Source organism: Calypte anna, chromosome 1 (genome assembly GCF_003957555.1).
Source record: "Calypte anna isolate BGI_N300 chromosome 1, bCalAnn1_v1.p, whole genome shotgun sequence".
Taxonomy (NCBI): Eukaryota; Metazoa; Chordata; class Aves; order Apodiformes; family Trochilidae; genus Calypte; species Calypte anna.
Genome location: NC_044244.1, coordinates 136,869,798 through 136,894,653, shown reverse-complemented (window position 1 = coordinate 136,894,653; position 24,856 = coordinate 136,869,798). Strand labels below are relative to the sequence as shown.

Sequence of the window (24,856 nt, the reverse complement as noted above, 5' to 3'; positions counted from 1 at the left end):
AAAAAAAAGTAAATAACCTCCAAAGAAAGGCTTTTTCTCTCATTCTGCTATTAGAAAAGATTAACATTTTACAGTCAGAAACTGGGGTTGTTTCTAAAGGAGTTAGCTGAAATGAACAGACAAGTTGAATAAACAACTGCCTGAAAGCTGTAAGTAAAAGAGAGAAGTAGGAGGCTCAGATATTCTAGCACAGAGCGCAACCTCCCACATGAAAGACACACTGAGTACCAATTGTTATTCCCAGTGATTTATGACATTTCAGTGAGCAGCACAGATGGCCAAACAAAAAGTCTTTATTGCATGGTCAAATTCTGCCTAAAGTTACTGTAGTTTAACAAGCTTTCACAGCATCAGCTGAGCTGGGCAAAACTATTTCAGTGTTTCCCGTTAGCTATTTATGAGAACCAGGCTCCTGCAAATATAATGAATGTGTGGTTTCTTTAGGTTAACCTAAATCCACAGTATTTTTTGTTTGCTCTCTGCTAAGTTTGCTCAATGGATTTACCTGTGACTGTGCTGACACAGAGCAGTTTAGGTCAGATTATGTTCGAGCACTTGGTGACTCTTCCATTTACACAATTTAAAAAAATCTGATATTCTACAACTCATTATTTCCTTCAGTTAACCAGATTAATTCAGTACTTGTAATTAATACATAGCAGATCTTGAGCTAGAACCTGGTAAGTTATTTCTGCTGAATTTTTATACTCCTCATCCATGACAAGACTAGCTCATTTCAAACCAAAGCCTATATATTTTGGAGTAGACACCCTTTCTTGTACTGTTCTAAGATCCATTTTATTTGAAGCCCAAAGACTCTATTTTAGTGTTACATGATTAGGCCACCTTAATTTAAAATTTAAAAGACATTTTAAAAGACATTCCGCCCCTTCAAGTCACAATTTTTAGAAAGCCCAGAGATTAGTACAATTCCACTCTTGATATAAATCTGTTGAATGGAAGAAATATCAGAAAGTACTTGGGAAAAGGATTTCTGTCCATCAATGAATGGCTATGAAATGACTTAGAAATGAGCACTAGCTAAGTCAAACAGGAGAAGTCTGTTATACCTATGAGGTTAACATGTTTTAATGTGACTCAAAAATGAGGCTTTATTGCCAAAGGAAATACCTGAATGAAACCACTTCCTCTGTCATGAGCACAAAAAAAATGGTTACCTTGAACTGGAAAAGGGTCAGGAGCTGTTCTTGGTTATCATACCAGAGTTAAGTCCACCTTCATCAGAACATTTTGTTTTCTTGAGCTGTGTGAAGTAGCCTCAGCTCCTGGCTGCATCCATTGGATGTGTTTAGATTTCTCTGAGCTTCTAGGTGTGCAAAATATTTATTCCACTTACTTTCTGGTTTTGGATTTCTACAGGATCTGTCTTACAAGGACCGCCACTGGCATGAAACTTGCTTCCACTGCTTCCAGTGCAAGAACTCATTGGTGGACAAACCTTTTGCTGCAAAAGAGGAACATCTACTTTGTACTGATTGCTACTCCAATGAATACTCTTCCAAATGTAATGAGTGCAAGAAGACTATTATGCCAGGTTAGGATGCTCACCTTTTGGACTAAGGAAAGATTTGGCTAAATATCAAGCCCAAACTCAGCAACATTTGTGATGTCTTTTCTTTACTATCTTTGCTAAGTCATGGTGAACTTTGTAAAATACAGTTGATGGTGCATAAGTCATTTCCATGACCAGAACACGTAAATTTCATAATGGATCATGATAGAAATGTTATTCACATGAATTAGATTACTCTTGAAAATTAGAATTTCTTTCATTTAGCATTTTTGTTAATGGGATTTACAATTTTCTACAGCAGTGTTCATTAGAAGGCTTTTGATGGCTGGACAACTCAAGTTTGTCCTTTTGTCCAGTGGACAACTAAAGTTTGTCTTTCTGTCCAGTCCCTACTCTGTCTTAACTTCCACTGAACCACAGAATCACACAGAATATTAGGGGTGGGAAGGGATCTCTAGAGATCATGTAGTCCAATCCCTCTGCCAGAGCAGGTTCACCTGCAGTGGCTTGCACAAGGTGGCATCCAGGTGGGTTTTGAATGTCACCAGAAAAAGAAGGAGACTCCACCAGCTCTCTGGGCAGCCTGCTTCATTCAGTGCTGTTATTCTTACAGTAAAGTTCTTCCTTATGTTTCAGTTTAATCTCCTGTGTTCCCATTAGTGACCACTGCAAAAAGATCAAGGGCATCTTGGAAATTTACCTCATCCACAATTTAGCATTTAATGTAACTACTCTAAATTTAACTTTGTCCATAAAAAAGAAGAAAAAAATGCTCAAAGTGCTTTTAAGATCTTTCTTGAGCAAAAAGATATGAAGAAACAGGAAAGAGCTATTTTCTTTTTCAACATGAAACATGAGATTACAGTAACAGATTGCTAAAACCTCATCTGCTCATGTCAATACTGTGACATTTTGTGATGATTTGAGGACGTAAAGTAGAAGGAATATTGTTCCAGAAATAAAAAATTAAAAGGCAATTTGAAAAATCCACATAAATGCTCCATAACAATTACTAGTTAATTTTTCCAGTAGATTTTTTTTTTTCCTTGACTGGTTCTAACATTGATCATCTTAGACAAAAGCTGAAAACCACAACATGCAGCTGAAGTGCAAAAATGAGGGCCTGGTGATGAAATAGGAGATAAATAGAAAAAATAACAATATTTAAAAGCAGATGGTCCTACTTATTCATGACTGAGTTTAGGCATCTCCTATTATTCCATGTGCATCTGTTTTTACCAATACATTACCAAAAACGAACATGTTTGGGAATAGCCAGAGATAGTTTTAAAGCTGAAACTACATGTATAAACTAATGTTATTCATTAAATTCACTCCCAAGATCACTGAGCTTATTTACCAAATAAATCTCTCTTTGACTGCTATGGCTTGTTAAGTAGTAATGGAGATCAGATTCAGCAGCTCAGAGAATCCCATCCTCTCTTATAACCTGAAACAGAAGCAATCCATTTTTATGGAGCTTTACTACTACCAACTGGTCTTCAGCTGCTTCATCAAGATAGCCATGATTTCATCACATCCAGAAAGCAGTTCACCCAGAATCTATTTTCTGCTTACACAGCAGGTTAGTGCAGGAGCAACACCAGAGCACTGTGATCACCAACATAATTCATTCTGAAAGAACCAGCAAGTGGTTGGATACCCTTTATGGAGGCTGTTAATGCTACATTTGCCCTTTTCTTTGCTCCACTAAATATACAATCTAGATTTAATAAAGCATTATCATGACAAGCCCATTACATACTATATTACAAGCTTGATCTCTCGGTCCTTCTGCAAACCAAGCTCCCACTGACTTCAGTCCAGCAGCTAACAAACAGGGCTACCCCTGCCTTGAGTTTCACTGACAGAACAATCTCAAAGAGGGAACAGCTAGAAATGTGAAAATAAAATTCTATATTATTTAAAAAAAAAAGCATCCTCATCTCCTTTTGTCCAAAAGGTAATAACTTCAAAGACTGATTTATTTGCTCCTTGGCATGATATAGAAATATATCAGTGCAGAGAGAGCATCATTCTTAAAAGGTGTCCATGAATAAAATGAATCAGAAATACCCAGGCATAGAAGAATCAAGCAGAAGGATAATTAACAGCTTATTCACTACCTCTGCTGCAAGTCAGTTCTTAAAAAAAAACCACCTGAAGTATGACTCTGCACAGAATTCAATGAGACCAAACAAGAAAAAGAAGAAAAACATACAACTACTAAATAAAGAGAAAAATAATACCTGAGAAGGGAAAAATTGTAAAAGTTCACCCTACAGTAATGGGGGTGAGGAGAGTTGTTATCAAGAGTTAGTGTGGTTCTTCATCCTTACCAACATTTGATCAGCTTGTCAGTCTGCCAAGCACATCATGTTGCTACAGGCTCCAAAACTAATGCAGAACTGTAAGAGCATCATTTGTTTGTTTTCTCTTTTGGCTAGTATAAAATATTCTGACTGAAACTGGTTCACAGGAAACTATACAGTGTGCAAAAAAAAATTATCCACGTAATATAGCATTTTGAATTTCCTGGAAGGGCTCAGAATCCATCTGTCCTACAGTGGGCTGAATCTGCATAGTATTTGTACCCTAAAACTTCATTCTAGAGAAGAGTATTTAGCTCTTAACTACTATATTCCTTTCACTAAAAGATTATTTAAAGATTTATCTTCCTTTCACATTGCACCTATACTTTAAATAGTATTGAATACAGAAAGAAAACTTCATTCTAATGGAATGTCTCAAGTGATAGAAAAACATTTAGGATAGGTGTTGCAGAGCTGGAAACAATTTATAGTGGACCTCAATGAGGACAGGAACGAGGCCCAGAGCAAATAAGAAATAATCCTTTATATGTAGTATATATACTTTATACATAGTATACGTGTGTATACATATATATATATATACACTTTATTGGAAAAAGGGAGGCAAGAAGCTTGCCAGGAGTTAACCAGGTAGCTTATAGCTGTCTGAAAAAGAAACAAAAGGGACATGGAATGAACAAAGTCAAACTTTAATGAGTAATGTCCTCATCTTCACTTAGCACTAACAGTAGTTTTACTGGTGTCTCCTCAGTTCCCTAGAATCTTCCGGTGCAATAGAAATCATTAGTAACTTTATACCACAAAAAGTTGTCCCAAGCTTCCACTACTAGTGGTAAATGCTTCTATACAGGAGAAGAGACACTCCCTCTCCAAAAACATACTGTGCAAACCTGGTGGGAACATGAAACAGCCTCCAGCTCCAGGCAAACAAGAGCTACAAACTGCACCTGGCTCACCCAGGAGTAGTTCAGCTGATGCTCTGCTCTCATTCCAGGTACTCGGAAGATGGAATACAAGGGCAACAGCTGGCACGAGACCTGCTTTATCTGCTACCGCTGCCAACAGCCTATTGGGACCAAGAGCTTCATCCCTAAGGACAACCAAAACTTTTGTGTACCCTGCTACGAAAAGCAGTTTGCCATGCAGTGCGTCCAGTGCAAGAAGGTAGTGCTCTGATTATACTTCCCTAAAACCTAAGGGACTGAAGTCCATCCCATTTTACATCCATGTAGGTAGAGTGTATCTTTGTTATTATCTGTGATAAAAGATTTATAATCAACTGATTTTAAGAGATTATAGAATTCCACTTCCCATTCTGCATCAAGCAGAGTATTTACGACATTGAGAACTCTCCTAGTCCCCCCTTGTATTGAAAGTATGAAGAGAATAGGTTTCTAAGAACAAAACAAAACAGAAAACAGGGATAAAAACCACCTATGAATTGGAATAACCTCATTTCTGTATAACCCATCAAATATCACATACTCAAACATTCCAACTGGAAGATGAGCTAGCAGTGATCATATTTAGATGTTCTAATGAAGTTCAAGACAGAGAGATCAGCTTTACACAGAGCAAATGCCATTTCTGATAAAAACACTGGATAAAAACTCAATATGCCCAGGAGTACAACTTTCTAGGCTAAGGACATTTTATTTGCGAATTTCCTAAATTCTATACACAAATAAAAGTTTTAGAATTCTTTCAAAACCAAACCAACTTCTCATTTATTAGGGAACTAATGCATCTCAGTTTCCTATGGTCAAATGCATAGGCAAAACCAATCAAAACTACAGCTTCATCCACAGTAAATGCCCTTTCCTTCTGCCACTGTTTTTCCTATGTGCCCCTTTACACTCTGTGCACTTCCAGTCACCCCATGTGCCCACACTACCAAAACTTTCTCCTGTGTGTGCTATGTGCTCTCAGCCTGGAGAAGAGGAGGCTCAGAGGAGACCTCATCACTCTCTACAACTCCCTGAAAAGAGGGTGTAGCCAGGGGGGGGGGTCGGTCTCTTCTCCCAGGCAGCCATCAGCAAGACAAGAGGGCATGGTCTCAAGTTGTGCCAGGGGAGGTTTAGGTTGGATATTAGAAAGAATTTCTTTATGGAGAGGGTGATCAGGCATTGGAATGGGCTGCCCAGGGAAGTAGTGGATTCTCCATCCCTGGAGATATTTAAAAAGAGACTGGATGTGGCACTCAGTGCCATGGTCTGGTAACTGCAGTGGTAGTGGATCAAGGGTTGGACTTGATGATCTCTGAGGTCCCTTCCAACCCAGCCAATTCTATGATTCTATGAAAGCTGCAATCTGGTCAGCCATAAAAGCTGGACAGAAATTGCTATATCTTTGCTGCTGCTGCACAAGCAAAATAAAACGGGTAAAGTCTAAATTTTTCTTTCACAGAATCACAGAATCCTAGGGGTTGGAAGGGACCTCAAAAGATCATCTAGTCCAACCCCCCCTGCCAGAGCAGGGCCACCTAGAGTACATCACATAGGAACGTGTCCAGGCGGGTTTTGAATGTCTCCAGTGAAGGAGACTCCACGACCCCCCTGGGCAGCCTGTTCCAGGGCTCTGTCACCCTTACAGTAAAAAAATTTTTTCGAATATTCAACTTGAACCTCCTATGCTCCAATTTACACCCATTACCCCTTGTCCTATCACTGGTCACTACTGAGAAGAGCCTAACTCCATCTCCCTGACACTCACCCCTTACATATTTGAAAACATTGATGAGGTCACCCCTCAGTCTCCTTTTCTCCAAACTAAAGAGACCCAGCTCCCTCAGCCTTTCCTCATAAGGGAGATGTTCCACTCCCTTAATCATCTTAGTAGCTCTGCGCTGGACTCTTTCAAGCACTTCCCTGTCCTTCTTGAACTGAGGGGCCCAGAACTGGACACAATACTCCAGGTGTGGCCTCACCAATGCAGAATAGAGGGGGAGGAGAACCTCTCTTGACCTACTAACCACACCCTTTCTAATGCACCCCAGGATGCCATTGGCCTTCTTGGCCACAAGGGCACATTGCTGGCTCATGGTCATCTTCTTGTCAACCAGGACCCCCAGGTCTCTTTCACCTACACTGCTCCCCAGCAGGTCAGCCCCCAACCTATACTGGGACATCTCGTTGTTCTTCCCCAAATGCAAGACTCTACACTTCCCCTTGTTGAATTTCATCATGTTTCTCCCTGCCCAACTCTCCAGCCTGTCCAAGTCTCTCTGAATGGCAGCACAGCCTTCTGGTGTGTCAGCCACTCCTCCCAGCTTAGTGTCATCAGCAAACTTGCTGAGGGTACATTCTATACCCTCATCCAAGTCGTTGATGAAGATATTGAACAACACCGGTCCCAGCACCGACCCCTGAGGGACTCCACTAGTCACACACCTCCAACCAGATTCTGCCCCATTGACTACAACTCTCTGACTCCTTCCTTTCAACCAGTTCCTGATCCACCTCACTACCTGATCACCAAACCCATATTTGATCAACTTATCTACAAGGATGCTGTGAGAGACGGTGTCAAATGCTTTACTGAAATCAAGATAAACCACATCTACTGCTCTTCCATCATCTATCCACCTAGTAATTTCCTCATAGAAGGCTATGAGGTTAGTCAAACATGATTTACCCTTGATAAAACCATGCTGACTGCTCTTGATGACTCCCATGTCCTTGATATGCCTGGAGATAGTGACAAGAACAAGTTTCTTTCAGCCTTTGACTTGAAGTATACCTAATCACCTTTGCTACTACCTATCTATCAATTTTATGAAGCTCCTAGGACTGTCTAGTGCCCAATGCTACCCACATTTGAGAACAGGCTCAAAAATACTTGGGAAAGAGACAAAGACCCAGATTAATAAACATATTAGGTAGTATGATCACATACAAGTCTGATTCCCAGGGAATCTCACTGTAGGGAAGAAAGGAAGAAAAACTAACTTGTCCAATTTTACAGCATCTTTAAGGGCACTCAAAGGGTCGAAACATGCCCAGTTTGTCTAACATCAGGGGAGCTCTTTTTGAAAGCAATGACTTGTTAGAAGAGGAAAAAACAAAAAAATGAACAAACAAAAACAAAAAAACCCAACAAAAAACCACCAAAGTCTGGAGAAGCAGAAAGCAAAGATTTCAGCTAAGACTTGGGGAAAAAAGCAATCTTTGCCAAGGAGTCAACAGAGAAGTTGAGACACATAAGGTAGCTCCTTCATCATGAAGAATGGGACAGGTGGAGAGAGAGATAAGAAAAATCCTAGCACACATACATGGAAAGCAACATACAAAGGGTAGCTTTAAAAACAAAGAGAACAACTGAGACTGAGATAATACAATATATGGAGAATAAATTACTTTTATTATGGGGCTTTGTATAAACTAGGAAATTATTAATAATAATTTGCTTGCTTTTCTAAAGGCCATCTCCAGCCAAAATGATGATTTTCCTGTTGCTAAGCCTTTTTTCCCTCCTCCATCCACAAAAGCCTCCTCACCCTTCCCCTCTACCAAATCAAGATACAAACTTGCCACCCTCAAGAAAACACTTTCTGTCTTTCCATAAAACAGGCTATTACTACAGGAGGTGTTACTTACCGGGAGCAGCCGTGGCATAAGGAGTGCTTTGTTTGTACTGGATGCAAGAAGCAGCTCTCTGGACAACGCTTTACCTCCAGGGATGAGTTTGCCTATTGCCTGAGCTGCTTCTGCAACCTCTACGCCAAGAAGTGTGCTGGATGCACAAACCCCATCAGTGGTAGGTGTCTTGTGGTTAGGGACTTTAAATTTTGGGGTTTTTTTTCCATGAACTATGATAGATTTCTCTATAATTTGTTCTGAATAACACTCAAGAGACACTCAAGATTTTATACAACTCAAGATATATGAAATTAAATACTTAAGATGCCTTCCAAGTGACTAACAAAAAGAAAGTCCTGAAATGGTGCTTAAATTGAATTTTCCTCCTTTTCACATGATTTTCATGGAACATGGTAGACACACAGTAACAGAGCTATGCATGTAGTGGAACGTGTGTGTTCTATGCATCATTCCATTTGCATTCATTAGAGGAATCACTGACCTCAGCATCAACAGTCACCTGTCAGACTTCTTTAGTGATCCACATACAATTTTACAAAACAAAATTAACTTGCATACATGCCATAATGCACTCTGAAAAAACAGACTTCTGTTCAGGGGCAGTTGTGTTCCTTTTCTTCTGCAGTTTACTATAGTGCCATCCTTTGAAAGTTAATGCCTGCCATTATCACCAGCAGCAACAGTCTAGTTCACTAACTTAGCTGAAAGCAACAGAACTGTTTTAGGATGAAAATACTACTTGCTGCAAAATCAGGGTGGTAAAATTAGCACAGCAACAAACAGGTTTACCTCAATGGTGTTATTTCACTACTATAAGAGAGATCTCCATAGCAATCCATGAAGGAAATCTGAAGCAGCATCACTTGATGGCTGAAGTGCTATTCTTCCCTTGTAACTGAATTCTTTTGGTTTACACACAGGACTTGGAGGAACTAAGTACATCTCCTTTGAAGAACGGCAGTGGCATAATGATTGCTTTAACTGCAAGAAGTGCTCCCTCTCATTAGTGGGTCGTGGCTTCCTCACAGAAAGGGATGATATCCTTTGCCCTGAGTGTGGGAAGGATATTTGAAGATAATAAGAGATGAGAAGAGGGGAGGAAAGCTCTGCTTGCAATATAGTCTGAATACGTGGCTGTTCAGAACTAGCTTTGCCACTCTGTGTTTCGCTGTACTATTAGGATCACATAACCTTTTTCTTCAAACTCTCCAAATCTGAAGAGGGAAACTGCTTCAAAATCTCTAGTAGCACTGTTGATGTTTAAGATTTCTACACCTACCCAAAGCTAATGCAAAGCCTGAGATGTAAAACCATTTGAGTGTTACTGACATAACACACTGTGCTTGGGTTTCTTTTTGTCCTTCCATTAGAATATTCAAGTTACAAGCAAGTGATATAGCTCAAGGATTACAATGGCCATGCACAATACATTCATAGATGGATATTCAGGGTGAAACCTTCAGCCCACTGACATCAATGGCAAACATCATTCAGTTTCAATAAGGCTGTGGTCTCGCCTCAGTGTTCTTGAGCTACGTGACTATGTGTGCTGTCAAGTGTGGTAGAGGGTGTTTCAGTGTACAAGGATTTGTGCTATGCCATGAAGAGATAATGATAAAAGAGTTGAAGTAGGAATGCTTCACAAGAGGTTCATGTTTTATTGCACGACTCATTGTGTGAAGTACAAGTTCTGATTGACAGTGTCAGTATTACACTTAGCCGACGTTACACTACACATTGTATTTTTCAAAATAAAAACATTTAAAACAAAGTTGTGATTGTGCTTTAAGTTTATTTACATGTTAGATATTTACAAATAAAATGCTTTCACACTCTGAGGAAACAATGTAAGAGCCATACAAACACAACCCTTTTTTCACCCAGTATTTATGAAACTGTGGCATTTAGACAACCCCCATAAGGGCCCTTGCTGATACAGCAGTCTTCTACTAACTGAAATCAGTGGGAAAACTCTCAGCAAAACTGAACAACTGTATAAAAATACATTTTTATGTGTTTTTGCAGCTGACCAGAATGTCTTCATAGGCTCATATGTGTTCAACTCAAAACCAAAATATTATTGTTCTCAGCAAGACAGGTCAAGACAACTCAAAAGAGTTCTAATCTTTGTGAAAGTCAGAAGTATAACTCCAATATTAGGGCATTTTGTTCTGTTTGCAATATGTCATAAGCTTTGCTCTAGCATGATTTCTGCCGCATGTTTGCTGCAAAGAAAACTGTCAGCAACAGCATGCTGGCTGGACAACAAAATCAAAATGAAACAATCCAAAGGAAGATAATTTGGTCCACGAAACACAGCCATGTTATGCAACACAGAACCCTGGTACACCTTCAAGATGGAAATAATTTGCATTCAGAATAAGAAGGAAAGTGGCATATCACACTTTAACAGATGCAGAAAGAAGAATTAAGATTATACTTACTCTGTGTAAGTGGGTAGAGAAAGAGTGCTCCTAGCTCCTGCCAACACTCTTGAATCTGTCTTTTTGTATCAAGTGTAAAGTGCTCACATTCATTCATTCATTCATTCCTCTCATTAATTCAACAAACTAAACAGATTTATCAGATCAAATTTGGTTTACTGTACACCATTTGAAGAACTTTGCTGGATGGCTGTCCACTGTGCTAACCTGAATGACTGAATTCTATCCTTTGGTGATATTAACCCATGATGAAGGCTGCTTTAAAGAACATAAAAATCCCACTTACATCCACACTCCTCAAAAGAAGGGCAAGCACCTCACTTTCCTTTCCCTCTAAGGTCTGGCAACCACCCAGCACATTGCAGCTCTGCTCTAATGCTTTGCTGAGAAAAGAAGGATGATTATTATTAGCTAAATGGGTAGAAGGCAGCAGTAAGGGCAGACCACCTTGCAGCTTGCCCCCCAAAGCACTTCAACAGACAACAAGTTGCTCTCACCTTTGGGAAACAGTAGGTGAAACATGACAGGGCTGGAAAGCATAGTGGCCTGAAAACAAAGACTGTTACCAGGCAATAGCAGCACCATGCAATTATTCCAGTACAGTTCTGCACATTGCCCCCTAACACATACCAACACACACGTGCTCCTAGCAACTGGAACTACAACAAAATACAGCCTAGACTCTGAACCACTGCCAAGAAGCCTCCCACAAAACAGAGCTCCTACCAGACTGCTACACTAGTGCAAGGACCAGCACTTCACATGATACTAACTGCTGCTACAACTCCAAAGTAGCTACAGAGCCTTTTACCCTGTAGGCTTTCTCTTAAGTTCTAATCACTTCAAGGGAAAATATGAGTATAAATTGAACAAGCTTCATTACATCACAAAACAAGTCAGCACTACTTTGTTTGCTTTTAATTGAATTTATTTAAATAGGATAAGGCTACGTAAAAGACAACTCTTTACATATAAAATGTACATTATGTTAAAGTTTGCTGTACTCAAGTACAAAAACTGCACAAGTGGTTTTAGTAAAAGGAAAATAGCACACACTGTTTCAAAACACACATTCTTACCATTTTACAGCATTCAAGATGTGCCTTTTATGTCCTAACAGTGAATACCGAATTTCTGTCAGAAATTAATTAAGCTACAAGTTTTGGTTTAAGTATTAACCAATGTTAAAAATGTAAACAAACTTTTCAAATCACTACTGACAGCTTCTTTTAGTGGGTTAACTAAGTGGATTCAGAAGTTGATTCTGGTTTTGGCTTTGTTTTAGTAAGTCTGGGAGTGTTGTTATTATTTACCATCCATATCTAAAATGTAGCTAAATTGGCTTCACCCTGAGCCACTGAGATTTAATAAAAATGTTCCCATCAACTTAACTGGATTTCTGCCTTATAAAGCACTACCAGTAATCCAAATGAAACACCAAGTTTCACAGAAAACCAACATCCATTTTAAATTATCAAAGGAAGGGAACACAGGTTGCAGCGAGTTTTTTAGAGTGCAATTACATATGCTAAGGCTCTCGAGGTACTTTTTATTTTTCTGTCCCTTTCCCTATCCAATGGTTAGGAAGTTGAGAAAGCCCTGGTCTGCATTCCACATGTCTTCCTCATATTTTATAATCTGTCTGCTATATCAGCATATTTTCACACTTATGCACGTATCAAACATGCCTGTATATTTAAGAGAACATGGCACTAACCCATTCACTACTTCCTCTCAAAGATTCCTATCAGTCTCATAATATACTCCCACCTGTGCGTTCCTTATTTCATACATCAATAAGAGAAACTTCAATTTGAAGTAATGCTGTTAAATAGTTCATCTCTTATTACCAACCTAACTTGCACTGTAAATTCTACACTCTTGTTCTGTGCAACAAAAGAAAAAAAAATTCTCAGAGTACCTTATCAGTTCTCTCATCTAAATGAATTATCTTTTTGAAGCCAAGAAAGGTCTTGGGATCACTCTGAATTTCAATACCTATTTTAATTATTTAACCAGAAGTGGAACAAAATCGAATCTTACTGAAACAAAAAAATATATGTATGTATGTGTGAATCGTAGGGACATGCAGGAGATGAACTATAATAATCTTGAAAACTAAAAGTGGGGGCTTTAGAATCTGTAATTAGTATATTACATACATAATGTTATGTATATAATATTATCACCTTGTAAAAAAGTAATGAACTAGTTGGTGCACAAGAGTAGATACTCTTAAGGTGACTGATGATAATGACTCTGGCTTTACAACAGGGAACCTTTAAACTTGTTAAAACTTCACAGCAATCTGAATCCCTGTAAGTTTTAAAAAGAATTGTACTTCAACTGTTTACATATGACTTATCTGTTTGAAAATCTGGAAGTAACACTTATGTTTCAAGAACCATTAGCTACTTCATGGCCATGTAACATGCTGGATTTTCTTCTTTGCTTCCGTAGGCTTTAGGTCATTCTGAAATACAAGGAAATATGAAAGAGTTCTTAGACACAGTGCATAAACAGAAGTTAGAAATTAGTTTACCATATTCAAATCTAGTACTAACTATGGCTAAACTCAGCTATATGCTACTACAGCAGCTTTATATTGCCATCTTGTGGAGAAAGTTAAATATCACAAAAGTTCTCTAGAGAAGCAAATTATTTTATCTACCTGCAAATCACATACCTTTTTGTTTTTCCTTAATCCTACAGTAAGTTATGCAAGGACGTCTTTCAATTATGCATCTAAAAATAAGGCACATTTTGGAATTTCTAACTGTATTTCTGGTTATTTCAAAGTGCCACCTTAATATACTTGTTGAAATGTGATTGTATAAGAAAAAAAAACCCATACAACTCAGAAACCAATTAACTTTGTCAAACAGCACAAAAAGAGAAGGAAAAGTAGGTCTTCCTTTGTAATGACCTGTATAAAAGAACTGAAATAACTGCCAAAGCCTCAGATGAACTCATCTTTCAAGCCCTGCCCCAAGAAAGCAGAAAAAATCCAGCAAGCCCAAAGTAAACCAATGGGAGATTGAAGGGGTGAAGTAATTACCTTTCAGTATCTAAAAAAAAATCTAAAAATAAATATGAGCAGTTAGAGCTTTGACAGCTTACATAAGACAGGTATTTGAGTTTTAAAGAACATTCTGCTAAACATTGGCTTGGGGAACTCCTTAAGAGTTCAAATGTTAGCTTATTTACAATGATGCTGTGCATTGCAACCACTGAAAGGCTGAAGGGAATCAGACCCAAAAATCAGGATAATCCTGTGCTATTCAGCATATGTACTTAAGTTTTTCTTGAAAGTCAAAGAACAGTCACTTGCTTGAAATTGTTGTTGCTGTCATTATACTAAAAATACACCCAGCTTTATACTTTACAGCCATCTGCCACCTGTACTGATTTGCCCTGGCTGCATCACACTTAATACCCTGATCTTTAATTTTAGACAGTTAACTAACATCCATATAACACAGCTGCCTAACTACAATTCTAGAGATGCTGACAGTTCATGGCATAGACGGGTGTGCTCTTCCATGGGTAAAAATCTGGCTGGCTGGCTGGGCCCAGAGAATTGTTCTGAACCGAGTTAAATCCAGTTGGTGGCCAAACACCAGTGGTGTTCTCCAGGGCTCAGTTTTGGGGCCAGTCTTGTTCAACATCTTTATCAGTGATCTATATGAGGGGATTGAATGCTTCCTCAGCAAGCTTGCAGACAACAAGCTGGGCAGGATTTTTGATCTGCTCAGGGGTAAGAAGGCCCTACTGGATAGGCTGGATCAGTGGGCCAAGGCCAACTGTATGAGGTTCAACAAGGCCAAGTGCCGGGTCTTGCATTTTGGTCACAACAACCCCAGGCAATGGCACAGGCTTGGGGAAGAGTGGCTGGAGCTACACAGAGGAAAAGAACCTGGGGGTAGTGCTCAACACCTGGCTACGAGCCAGCAGTGTACACAGGAGGCTAAGAGAGCAAACAGTATCCTGATCTGCATCAGAAATAGTGTGGCCATCAGGAGAAGGGAAGAGATGGTACCCCTGTACTCGGCAGTGTTGAGGCCACACCTTGAGTTCTGCGTTCAGTTTTGGGCCCCTCACTACAAAAAGGACACTGGAGTGAGACCAGAGAAGGGCAGCCAAGGGTCTAGATGAAGGGTCTAGAAAACATGATCAATGAGAAGAGGCTGAGGAAACTCTCATTGTTCAGTTTGGAGAAGAGGAAGCTGAGGGGAGACCTTACTGCTCTCTACAGCTACCTGAAAGGAAGCTGTAGGGAAGCGGATGTTGGCCTCTTCTCCCAGGTAAATAATGACAAGAGGAAATGGTCTGAAGTTGTGTCAGGGGAGGTTTCAGCTATATATTAGGAAGAATTTCTTTCTACTGAAAGATAAGTCAGGTACTGGAACAGGCTGCTCAGGGAGGTGGTGGAGTCACCATCCCTGCAGCTATTAAAAAAACATGTAGATGTGAAACTTCAGGACATTGCTGTAGGGGGCATGGTGGTTTTTTCTGGGTTGAAGGGTGCACTCAGTGATCTTAGAGGTATTTTCTAACCACAACAATTCTGAGATTGTTTGTGAACTTCAAATGCCCCTGACATTAACAGAAACACAACTGAACTTACTGGTCTTAACTTGAACAATGTGCACTGTGGCTAAGAGTGTCAAAAGCCATAGCTTTTGAGTGTCATGCAAAAGCTCTGTTAGTTCAGATCTGATTGATACTTAGAAGAATTCTAAATACTAAAATAAATTAGGGATATTGGTAGTATGAAATGCAACTCTCCAGCATAAATTTGCTTCAGGACCTCAGCTATGATTCTTGTAAAAAGCTGCTACTTATCTTCTGGAAAAAAGACTTTGCATAGATGCAAAGTCTGATGGAACCAACCGATTCTTGCAGCAAGGTTATTACCTGCATTCTTTCTTGAATATATATTTTTAAAGAGATAAAAAGAAAGCATTTAATGAGGCAATGCTGAGAAAACAGAAGTTAGGTCTGGTGTCCTGGGAAAATTTTAATCAATGTAATTGCACACTGCACATTTGAAGCTCCCCCTGCAGTTCAGCTGAGAAAAGATAGTTGTTTCAATTTCTTCTTCTGAAGCCCAGATTTATTTCAGATATTCCCATATTCCAGTAGAAAAGTCAAAATTTCTTCATTTCTATTTGCAACATGCAAATGCAACACAACAATAAGACTTATCTCTACCTCACAGCATATTTTAAGAAGGAGATGGCCCATTGTTCCTTGCTCACTGACAAGCCCTTAAAGACTAACCACATTTTTGTCAAAATTAACCTCTGTTCTATCTTTCTCCCCAACTGGCAGCTACATTCATCACCATTACTTACATACTCAAGTCCATGCCCTCCTCATTTTATATATTCTGCTTTAGCTTTTCTCTCATCACTTCAGCTCATCAGCCTCAGCCTGACCCTATCTGTAGTGCAGTTCTCTACAGAAAATGTTTGCAACTGAATCTAACTTGCAGAAAGAAGATAACTATTTTCTTCCATAGTTAACAGCTCGGTCATTAGTCTTTTAGTTGATAACAGCACCGTTCTGCTCAAGATCTCAGCCTTTTTCATTGTCTTATAGAAGTCCAGGCACCTCATTAAAATCACCATGGCTCAAAATGAGCACTCAACCTTTGGCATGGCACTTCAGATAGTATGGTTTGTTTTTATGGCTTCTCATTCAGACCTACAATCTAGGCAGCTCTCCAGATTTTCACATCCAGTTCCTTTCTCTAGCTTGCCAATTCCTACATGAGATTTAAAACAGATGGTGTTCTTCCTCTAATGATACAGCTCTCAGCATCTCACTTCAGTTCCTGTAACATCTCTTCCTTCACTTTGACAAGTGAAAGCTTGTCTCATTCAACCATTCAAGTGTGATTGTTACAAATGTTATCAATCCATTTTTTTCTTCCCTACTACAGAAAACAAACCACTTTTTCTCTCATAAAGCCTGCATACATCACTTCTTTCTCTGACCTACTGGAAGGCCCATTTTGTTTGTATTTTATTTGACTGCTACCATCTTAAGTATTACCCCTTTATTAATTTTAAAATTACATGCATGTTTTCTACAAAACTGCCATTCTCACACCAAAGTTTCCCATGACCAAGTAAAAAGAACTTAATTTTTCCATTCTGATCTTTCCCAAACCAGCTACTCTTTTGCCTTTTTCTAAATAAAGAATCTACTATTACTCCAAAAGAAAGTAATCCCACAAAATCTTACAAGGGTGTATTTTTGGCTCCTGCAAGTTTCAATTAAAAAAAACGAAAAACCAACCTGCAAAACAAGATAATGAACATACATACCGACAAATCAGATTCTTCTTTGGGAAGAGCTCTCTTTAACTTCACAGCAGTAGTCCCTGGAGACAAAGGGCACTCCTTCAGACCAGCCAACACACTGCTGTTAGTCTTTGAAACATTGTTCTGCTTGTTATTCCTCATCCCCAGCTTTGCGTCCTCTGATAAACTGGAGGCTGAAATGTATGTTGAGGTATTTGAAGGAACTGATAATCTTCTAACAGTGTTGGTGGTGCTTCCAGCTGGAGGAGGTTTTAGGCGATCAGCTGCTCCATTCTCTGTCTTCTTCACCTTTATGCTTGTACTTGTTGAATTGCCATCAAAAACAATTAATGGGCGCTTCCTTAGACCTTCCACCATTGTAACACTAAAAATACAAATTGTAGAATTCTCAGAGAAACAAGACATATGATCCAAAAAAAAAGGATATCAAAGACATTAGTAAAAAGAATTTAACCTTGCTTTAAATAAAATGTTATCACCAAAATACTAAGCTTAAACTCTCAGCTGCTCCAAACTATAGGTAACAGAAATTGTTCCCAAGATACAAAGGCAGGAGCATGGCACAGGGCTGTGTTCCTCAGCAAAGATGTTTCAGCGAGGAGCTTTCTAGACAGACAATTACAGTTACATAGACTGCATGTTTATACCACTGTAGCTATTCCAGAGTAACTAAAGAGACCTCAGAATGGTTTGGGTTGGAAGGGACCTTAAATTTCGTCTAGCTCCAGCCCTGCTGCTGTGGGCAGGGACACCTCTCACTAGATCAGGTTACTCAAAGTCCCATCCAACCTGGCCTTGAACACTTCCAGGGAAGGGACATGCACAACCTCCCTGGGCAACCCATGCCAGGGTCTTCCTGCCTTCATAACAAAAAATTTCCTCCTAGTATCTAATCTAAGTCTCCCCTCTTCAAGTTTTAAACCACTGCCCCTTGCCCTCTTGCTACACTAATGTGCAAAATGTCCTACCCCAGCTTTCCTGTAATCCCCCTGCAGGTATCAAAAAGCCACTATAAGGTCACCTGGGAGCCTTCTCTTCTCCAGGCTGAACAACCCCAACTTTCTCAGCCTGGCTTCACAGGGGAGGTGCTCCCGTCCTGATCATTTGTGTGGTTCTCCTCTGCATACATGCAAGGAGCTCTATGTCCTTCTTTTGTTGGGGACTCCAGAACTGGACAAAGTACTCCAGGTGGGTCTCACAAGAGCAGAGTAGAGGGGGAGAATCACCTTGCTCAACCAACTGGCCACACCTCTTTTGATGAAGCCCAGGACACAGCTGGTTTTCTGGGCTGCAAGCACATTGATGGCTCACATTAACAGCTGTTAGGTATTTCAGAAGGTGAATATTTGAGAAAGCATGTGCCACCTTACAGCATCCAATATTCTGATGCTTCTACATTTCCCTTTTCCCACTCTTACTCAAAATCACCATGTTAATACAGTCTAAAAGACTGTTAGACAAAGAATGCATTAAGCAAAAAAGCATATCTCTTTTTGCAATTAGCTGTTCTTGAACAAGAACCCTAAGCTGATTTAATGATCTTTATTATTTTTATTATAGTAGTTTCTGCCTTTAAGCCTATATCTAGTCAGACCTGTCCAATTCAGTAGTAACTGATTTATGAAAAAGGAATGCTATTGGGCTGATACCAAACCAGTAGTATTAGAAAACATCCTAACTGCCAAAAAAAACCCCCAAAAAACCAACCCACAAAGTTATCATAGCTCACTCTACATGAACATAGCAGGACTCATGTTAGCCTCAGCACCTTCCTGAGGGAGGACACTGAGGCTAGATAACAGCTGAGTAATGAAATGTATTGGTATCATGTCCTTTCCTGCACGTCACTCTGTGAAAGCTGGATGTCAATGCACATCTACTTCCTAGAGAAATGGTCTAGCTGCACTTTTGGCTGGGCTGAACAGAGGGCTGCTCTAATCCTGCTGTTTACTTTGCAGTGAATGATAAAGAACAGCATTTATTAGAGGAAGCAAAAGATTCCCTACGTGAGTGATCCAGGTTTTCATTGTTTCATGAGATTACTCAAGAAAGTCAGGATTATCTCTGAGCAGTCACCAATTATGAGACCAACCTGATGAAAAATGCTCCTGCTTTTGTCTGGCTTATCCTGGTACTTAAGGTAGCACCCTAAAACCAAAGAGAAGTGCAGGGTTTAGCTCCCGCTACGTGATTACCCTGAATAGTTGCCTGTTACCAAAGAGGACATGCCATCAGCTGTTCTGTGTTTAACTACTACTGAATTTTATAATAGGAAAATAAGAGCCTCTACACTGATTCTACATATAAACCCTGGATCAAGCCATTCTCCCAATCTGAAAATAATCAGTCTCCCTCCATCTTTTCTTACGATTTACTGCTGAAACTAAATCAGAATGCTGGCCATGCACATCACATATCAAAATCAAAGTCTTGGGCAGGAGGGAGGTTTGGAGAAGAGATTCAGTAAAATAAATTTTTGCAGAACTTTTCTCCCAGATAAAACAAACAGGTTTAAAAAAAAATAATAGAGTGCTTCTTCCAGAAAGCAGATATTAATTTTGGACACACGAAACTGCTGCAGCATACACCACTGACTCTAACGTAGACATGCTATTGGCACTCTTCTGAAACACTGTAAATACCATTACTCTTTAACAAAAATAGGGTGAAACAAAAAATAATTAGTCTTAATTATAAAGTACCTTGAAATGCACCCATAACCCTGAATCAATACAGGCTGGGGGATGAAGGGATTGAGAGCAGCCCTGTAGAGGATTTGCAGCTACTGGTGAATGAGACTGAATGTGAAGTGGCAACGTGGACTCATAGCCCAGAAAGACAACCAGATCCTGGGCTGCATCAAAAGAAGAGTGGCCAGCAGGTCAAGGGAGGTGAATCTCCCACTCTACTCTGCTCTTGTGAGACCCCACCTGGAGTTCTGTGTCCAGTTCTGGAGCCTCCAGAACAAGAAGGACAAGGAGCTGTTGAAGCAAGTCCAGAAGAGGACTGTGAAGATGATCAGAGGACTGGAGCACTTCTACTGTGAAGACAGGCTGAGAGATTTGGGGTCATCCAGCCTGGAGAAGGCTCCAGGAAGACCTCAGAGCAGCCTTCCACTGCCCGAAAGGGGCTTGTTAGAAAGATGGGGAGAGAGTTTTTATTAGGGCCTGCTGCAAAATGACAAGGGGTATTTTTTTTTAACTGAAAGAGGGTAGATCTACACAAGATAAAACAAAAAAATCCTTTACTCTGAGGGTGGTGAAACCTTGGAACAGGTTGTCCAGAGAGGTGGTAGATGCTCTCTCCCTGGAGGTATTCAAAGCCAGGTTAGATGGGGCTCTGAGCAATCTGATCTAGTTTATTATGTCCCTGCCCATGACAGGGGGGTTGGACTAGAGGACCTTTAAAGGTCCCTTCCAACACAAACCATTCTGTGATTCTATGAAAAGAATCACTACAAGCTAGATACCATTGACAACATATAGATGACAAAAACTGATTATCTTCCCCCTTTTTCCTACTATTGCAGCATTAGAATCTAAGACTTTCTACATGAGATCTGACATGACTTTCTCTGTAAAATGTAACAATGTTCAAAAGCTGTACAAGTTTCATTAATCAGGCAAACAAAGATAAAACTAAATGCATTGTCCTAAATTCTTCAAGTTCAGCCAAGTAAAAGCTAAATTACCTTTTATTCTCACTTTTCAACTCATTTTGCTGTCTTTTCTTTTCCATCATTTTCCCCCATCTACTTTTTGGTAAGTCACGCTGAGGCAGGGGAATGGCATATTGAATATAGAGATCAGTAAGGCTATCTTTGTCCATTTTTACATCATTTTCAACTAGTATATTTTTCTGTAGGGAACAGAAAAAAAGTTATTATTATGACAAATTCAAGATACAAAAAACTTAGTGGTATAACTCCTTTTTTTCAAAAGCCACTTTAAGGTGGCATAAATGCCAAGGTTTCAGACCTGAGGGGGCTGCTGGGCTGATTGGTGTGGAGAGGCCATGAACTGTCCTGTCCAATGACAGCCTGGTCTCCTGCCTTCCTACTGTCAACTTTCCTTGTTTCCTGTGTGAATTACACTGTTCCTCACTTCAGTCAGGCAGCAGGACGTCTTTAATGTTTTTCTCTTCCACTACCTGCAAGTCCATCTCTTCACATATGTGTTGCTTCCTGTGCCTCCTGCCACTGCTGGTTACTGCTCTTTGTTAACAGCATTCCAGCACAGGTGCCATGAGCTCCTCTTCTTGAAATTTTTGTGTGGGACAGGCTGTTTCTATCAGTTTCAGAGACAGCTGAATCCAGCTTCAACCAGTACTGGGCAGCTCATCACCTTTGCCCACCCAGGTCAACCCTGTAAACTCTCCCTACGCAAAACTCTGCAATTTTTCACAATAAAAACAGGAGAGGGAAAAAAACCCAAAAAGTTATGATAGTCATACTGATGTTTTCAGTTTGATGACTGATGTCTTAATGGACTCTGAAACACACTTCACTAAATCCAACTACAATACCAGAGCTCTTCACACTTCTAAAAAATGCATAGTTCAACCATACAGATGTAGAGCTGTGCTGAGGTAGAGCTGTGCTGCTTTCACCAGTTCACAGAGTTAAGTTGCAAAGGGAAATCTCTAGTAACTGCCAGCTGCAACAGAACCCCAGCTTTCTTTCTAATCATGCACAGACTTGTAATTACAGAATTTCTTGGCACCTCCTGCCAAATGTATTAAAAAAGCCCCACTGTCTTCCTACAAACTGGTGGTCACTGAAAGCTGGTCAAGCCTCTACCACCAGTCCTGGCAACAGTCTGTGATTTCTGATGAGGGTCTAACACCTGTACATTTTCATCCACATACACTACATGGACAAAAGCATATAAAAATGTAGCAAGCTCGGTCAAAAACCTGGAATTTTGATTACTATTGCTTCACACACCTCATATTTTCAGGCAAGGAGGCAGCAAATACCCCAAATTAAAACTGAAGTGTCATACAGCTCAAAACAGTTTATAACTAACTTTCAAACTCAGATTCTTCTCAAGGATGCATACTTAAGCATTAGCTCGATTGATTGCTTAGGATGCACTGCCTCAAGTCAGTGGGTATGAACGTGACATCTTTAACAGAGTAAAAAAATCGTATTTCCACAGCAGGCAAGCACTGCCTTGCAGACACTGATTTGTGTAAGAGCAGCGGCAGCGTTTAAACACGGAAACAAACCCGGAAAGCTTTCTCACACCACGAGCCTCCTCTGAGCAAAGACCTCTCCTACACAGCACTGACTGGGGTTTTGTTTGCTTTTTTCCCCTTCAATGCTTCCTGCATTCCCATGCTGGGTGCTACGATGGCTGGACACCTCCGGAGGACCGGGATAAGCCTCTGGTAAAGGCGACGGGGACAGGAATTTCCCTACAGAGTACGAAGCCAACCGGGCGGCCTAACAAGGAGGAGAGGAACGCAGCAAGAAGCAGGGCGACAGCCCCTTGAGAGGCCTCCCTTCCCGCCGGGCGGGGCAGCCGCCGAGCCGCGCCGCACCACCCCCTCCCCGCCCCGGTCGCTCCCCGGAGGCGCCCATCGCACCCGCTCCAGGGTGAGCTGCAGGAACTCCTCCGACAGCAGCTCTGGGTGCAGCAGCAACTCCGACTCCGATCGCCCCGACTCCCGCTCTTCCTTGTCGCCGCCCAGCCGGCCCCTTCCTTGCGCCGCCATCTTCTTCCCCCGGCGGCCCCTTTCCGGCTTCCCACAATGCTGCGCGGCGCGCGCGGAGAGGAGCCTGGGTCGGGAAATGACGCCATCGGCGTGACGTCATGGAGAGCTTCCCCCTTTATCCCTTAGAGGTGAACGCGGGTCAGGGAAGCTGGCGGTGGGTGACTGGCGGAGTGGAGGAGCCGCCGGCTGTCAGACACGGAGGGGGAATTGACCTTCCAGGGCAGATGCGCCCAGCGCTGCTTTCACGTCGTGTTCTGGAGCGGGGTGTGTGTGTGACGTGAGCAGTGTGTGACGTGAGACGCCTGCCTTAGGGACAGCAAAACAGGGATTGGGTTGGCTTGGTAGGGATTCTCCGGGTTTTTTTTGCCGGAGAGCTCCGAGCAGGGTCCGGGAGGAGCTTTGCATTGGCAATAAGGTGGCGTCATCCCCAGCGGGTGCTGCTAAATGGGGAAAAACGCGTCTGTTTTGTTACAATTCTGCCAGCTTGCCTAAGAAACTGTAAAACGTCAGCGGTGCTACACGCAGCAGCACTGCCACACAATTAAATAGGATCTAAAATTTTGCCTATGAAGTGCTGGTCCACAGCACCAGAAGTTGCTTTGCTTTTGCAGAGTAAAACCACCACCTGCTCCTCGGGGCTGCTGAACTGCACAGGCACTGAAAAGCAGGCAAGGGAATTACAAATAATTACATTAGTACATTAGCCGTGGTGTTGTTAGGATATAAATCTGCAGTGTAACTTGAAGGATTTGATGCATTTTACAGAGTTAAGTGGCAGAGGCAGCACAATGCCTTGCCCTGGTTTGAGGCAGGAGAGACACGATTTTCTTGTGAGAAAATTCCACTTTTTAGTTAAACCTCCTGGAAGCAGCTGTGCTTGCTGAAATGAACAGGGTGTTTCCCAGGCAGTGCCTGCTCCTCGGACAGAAGTTGTTTGGTTGGGTTACTACTGGAGGATGGCGTGTAGAACTGAGGTCACTAGAAAGGAAATTGTCTCATCAGTGAAGTAAAAGTACAGGTGGAAGGAGTCACATCTGTCTGACTATGCAGCATTGTTGCTACACACACACACACACACAGCACTTCTAAACACCATTCACATTTGAATATTAATCATAGAATAATTTGGGTTGGAAAAGACCTCTAAAGGTCATCTAGTCCAACCCCCCTGCAGCAAGCAGGGACACCCTCAATCAGACTGGGTTGCTCAGAGCCTTGTGAAGCCTCAGCTTTAATATCTCCAGGAACGAGGCCTCAACAACCTCCCTGGGCAACCTGTTCCATTTTTCCACTACCCTCATGATAAAGAACTTTTTCCTAATACCCCAAGTCTAAACCTACTCTAATTTAAAGCCAGTGTCCCTCATCCTGTCACCACAGGCCCTTGCAAGCAGCCCCTCCCCTGCCTTCCTCTAGGCCCCCTTCAGCTACCGAACCCTGAGAGCAAGCAGTGCCACAAGGTTTATGGATTTTGGATTCATGCGGTGACCTCGAATAAGTCTTATGGCAGCTGATGCGGTTTGGTTTGGTTTGGTGTGGCTTGGTTTCTCGCCTTCCCTCCTCCCAATCCCCCCCACCACCTCCCGCTGCCCTCTCCCTGTTTGCCCTTAAGCCGACCCCTTAAACGCCCGCCCTGACGTCACGGTCGCCTGCCCCCGCCCCCTCCTCAGAGTGGGCGTGGCTCATACGCCCCACCCCCAACCGCTGCCTGCGGGGCCGCCCCGCTCCCTCCTTCCCTCCCTCCCCCTCACCGCCCCGTAACGTCATCGGCGGGCGGGGCATGAGCGACACCGGAAGCGGCGCGTCCCGGTTCCACCGCCCGCCATCCCCTCCGCCCCGCCCGCCGTGAGGCCTGGGCGCTGACAGCGCGGCCTGAGGCGGCCCCCGGCGTGGCCCG

General features: G+C 41.5%; 2 protein-coding genes across 4 annotated transcripts in view; one reads left to right on the top strand and one right to left on the bottom strand.

Annotated features, from left to right (window-relative positions):
* The window catches only part of FHL2 (four and a half LIM domains 2), a 41,690-nt gene extending 31,462 nt beyond the window's left edge, over positions 1–10,228 (top strand). For 2 of the 3 annotated variants that reach the window (XM_030462953.1, XM_030462958.1), the window contains exons 3-6: positions 1,381–1,555; positions 4,862–5,031; positions 8,436–8,622; positions 9,386–10,196. In XM_030462953.1, coding sequence (XP_030318813.1) covers positions 1,381–1,555; positions 4,862–5,031; positions 8,436–8,622; positions 9,386–9,537 — 684 coding nt within the window. In that variant the 3' untranslated portion in view covers positions 9,538–10,196. Of the gene's footprint in view, positions 1–1,380; positions 1,556–4,861; positions 5,032–8,435; positions 8,623–9,385 lie in introns of all 3 variants that reach the window. The other variant, XM_008498046.2, reaches the window with a different exon arrangement.
* Positions 10,229–10,237: 9 nt separating this feature from the next.
* C1H2orf49 (chromosome 1 C2orf49 homolog) lies at positions 10,238–23,207 on the bottom strand. Its single transcript, XM_030462934.1, has 4 exons — positions 22,831–23,207; positions 20,933–21,099; positions 17,245–17,605; positions 10,238–13,382 (listed from the first exon to the last, which is right to left on the bottom strand). Exons 1-4 carry the CDS (start codon positions 22,957–22,959, stop codon positions 13,326–13,328), a joined length of 714 nt encoding a protein of 237 aa, XP_030318794.1. The 5' UTR covers positions 22,960–23,207; the 3' UTR covers positions 10,238–13,325.
* Positions 23,208–24,856: the final 1,649 nt, after the last annotated feature.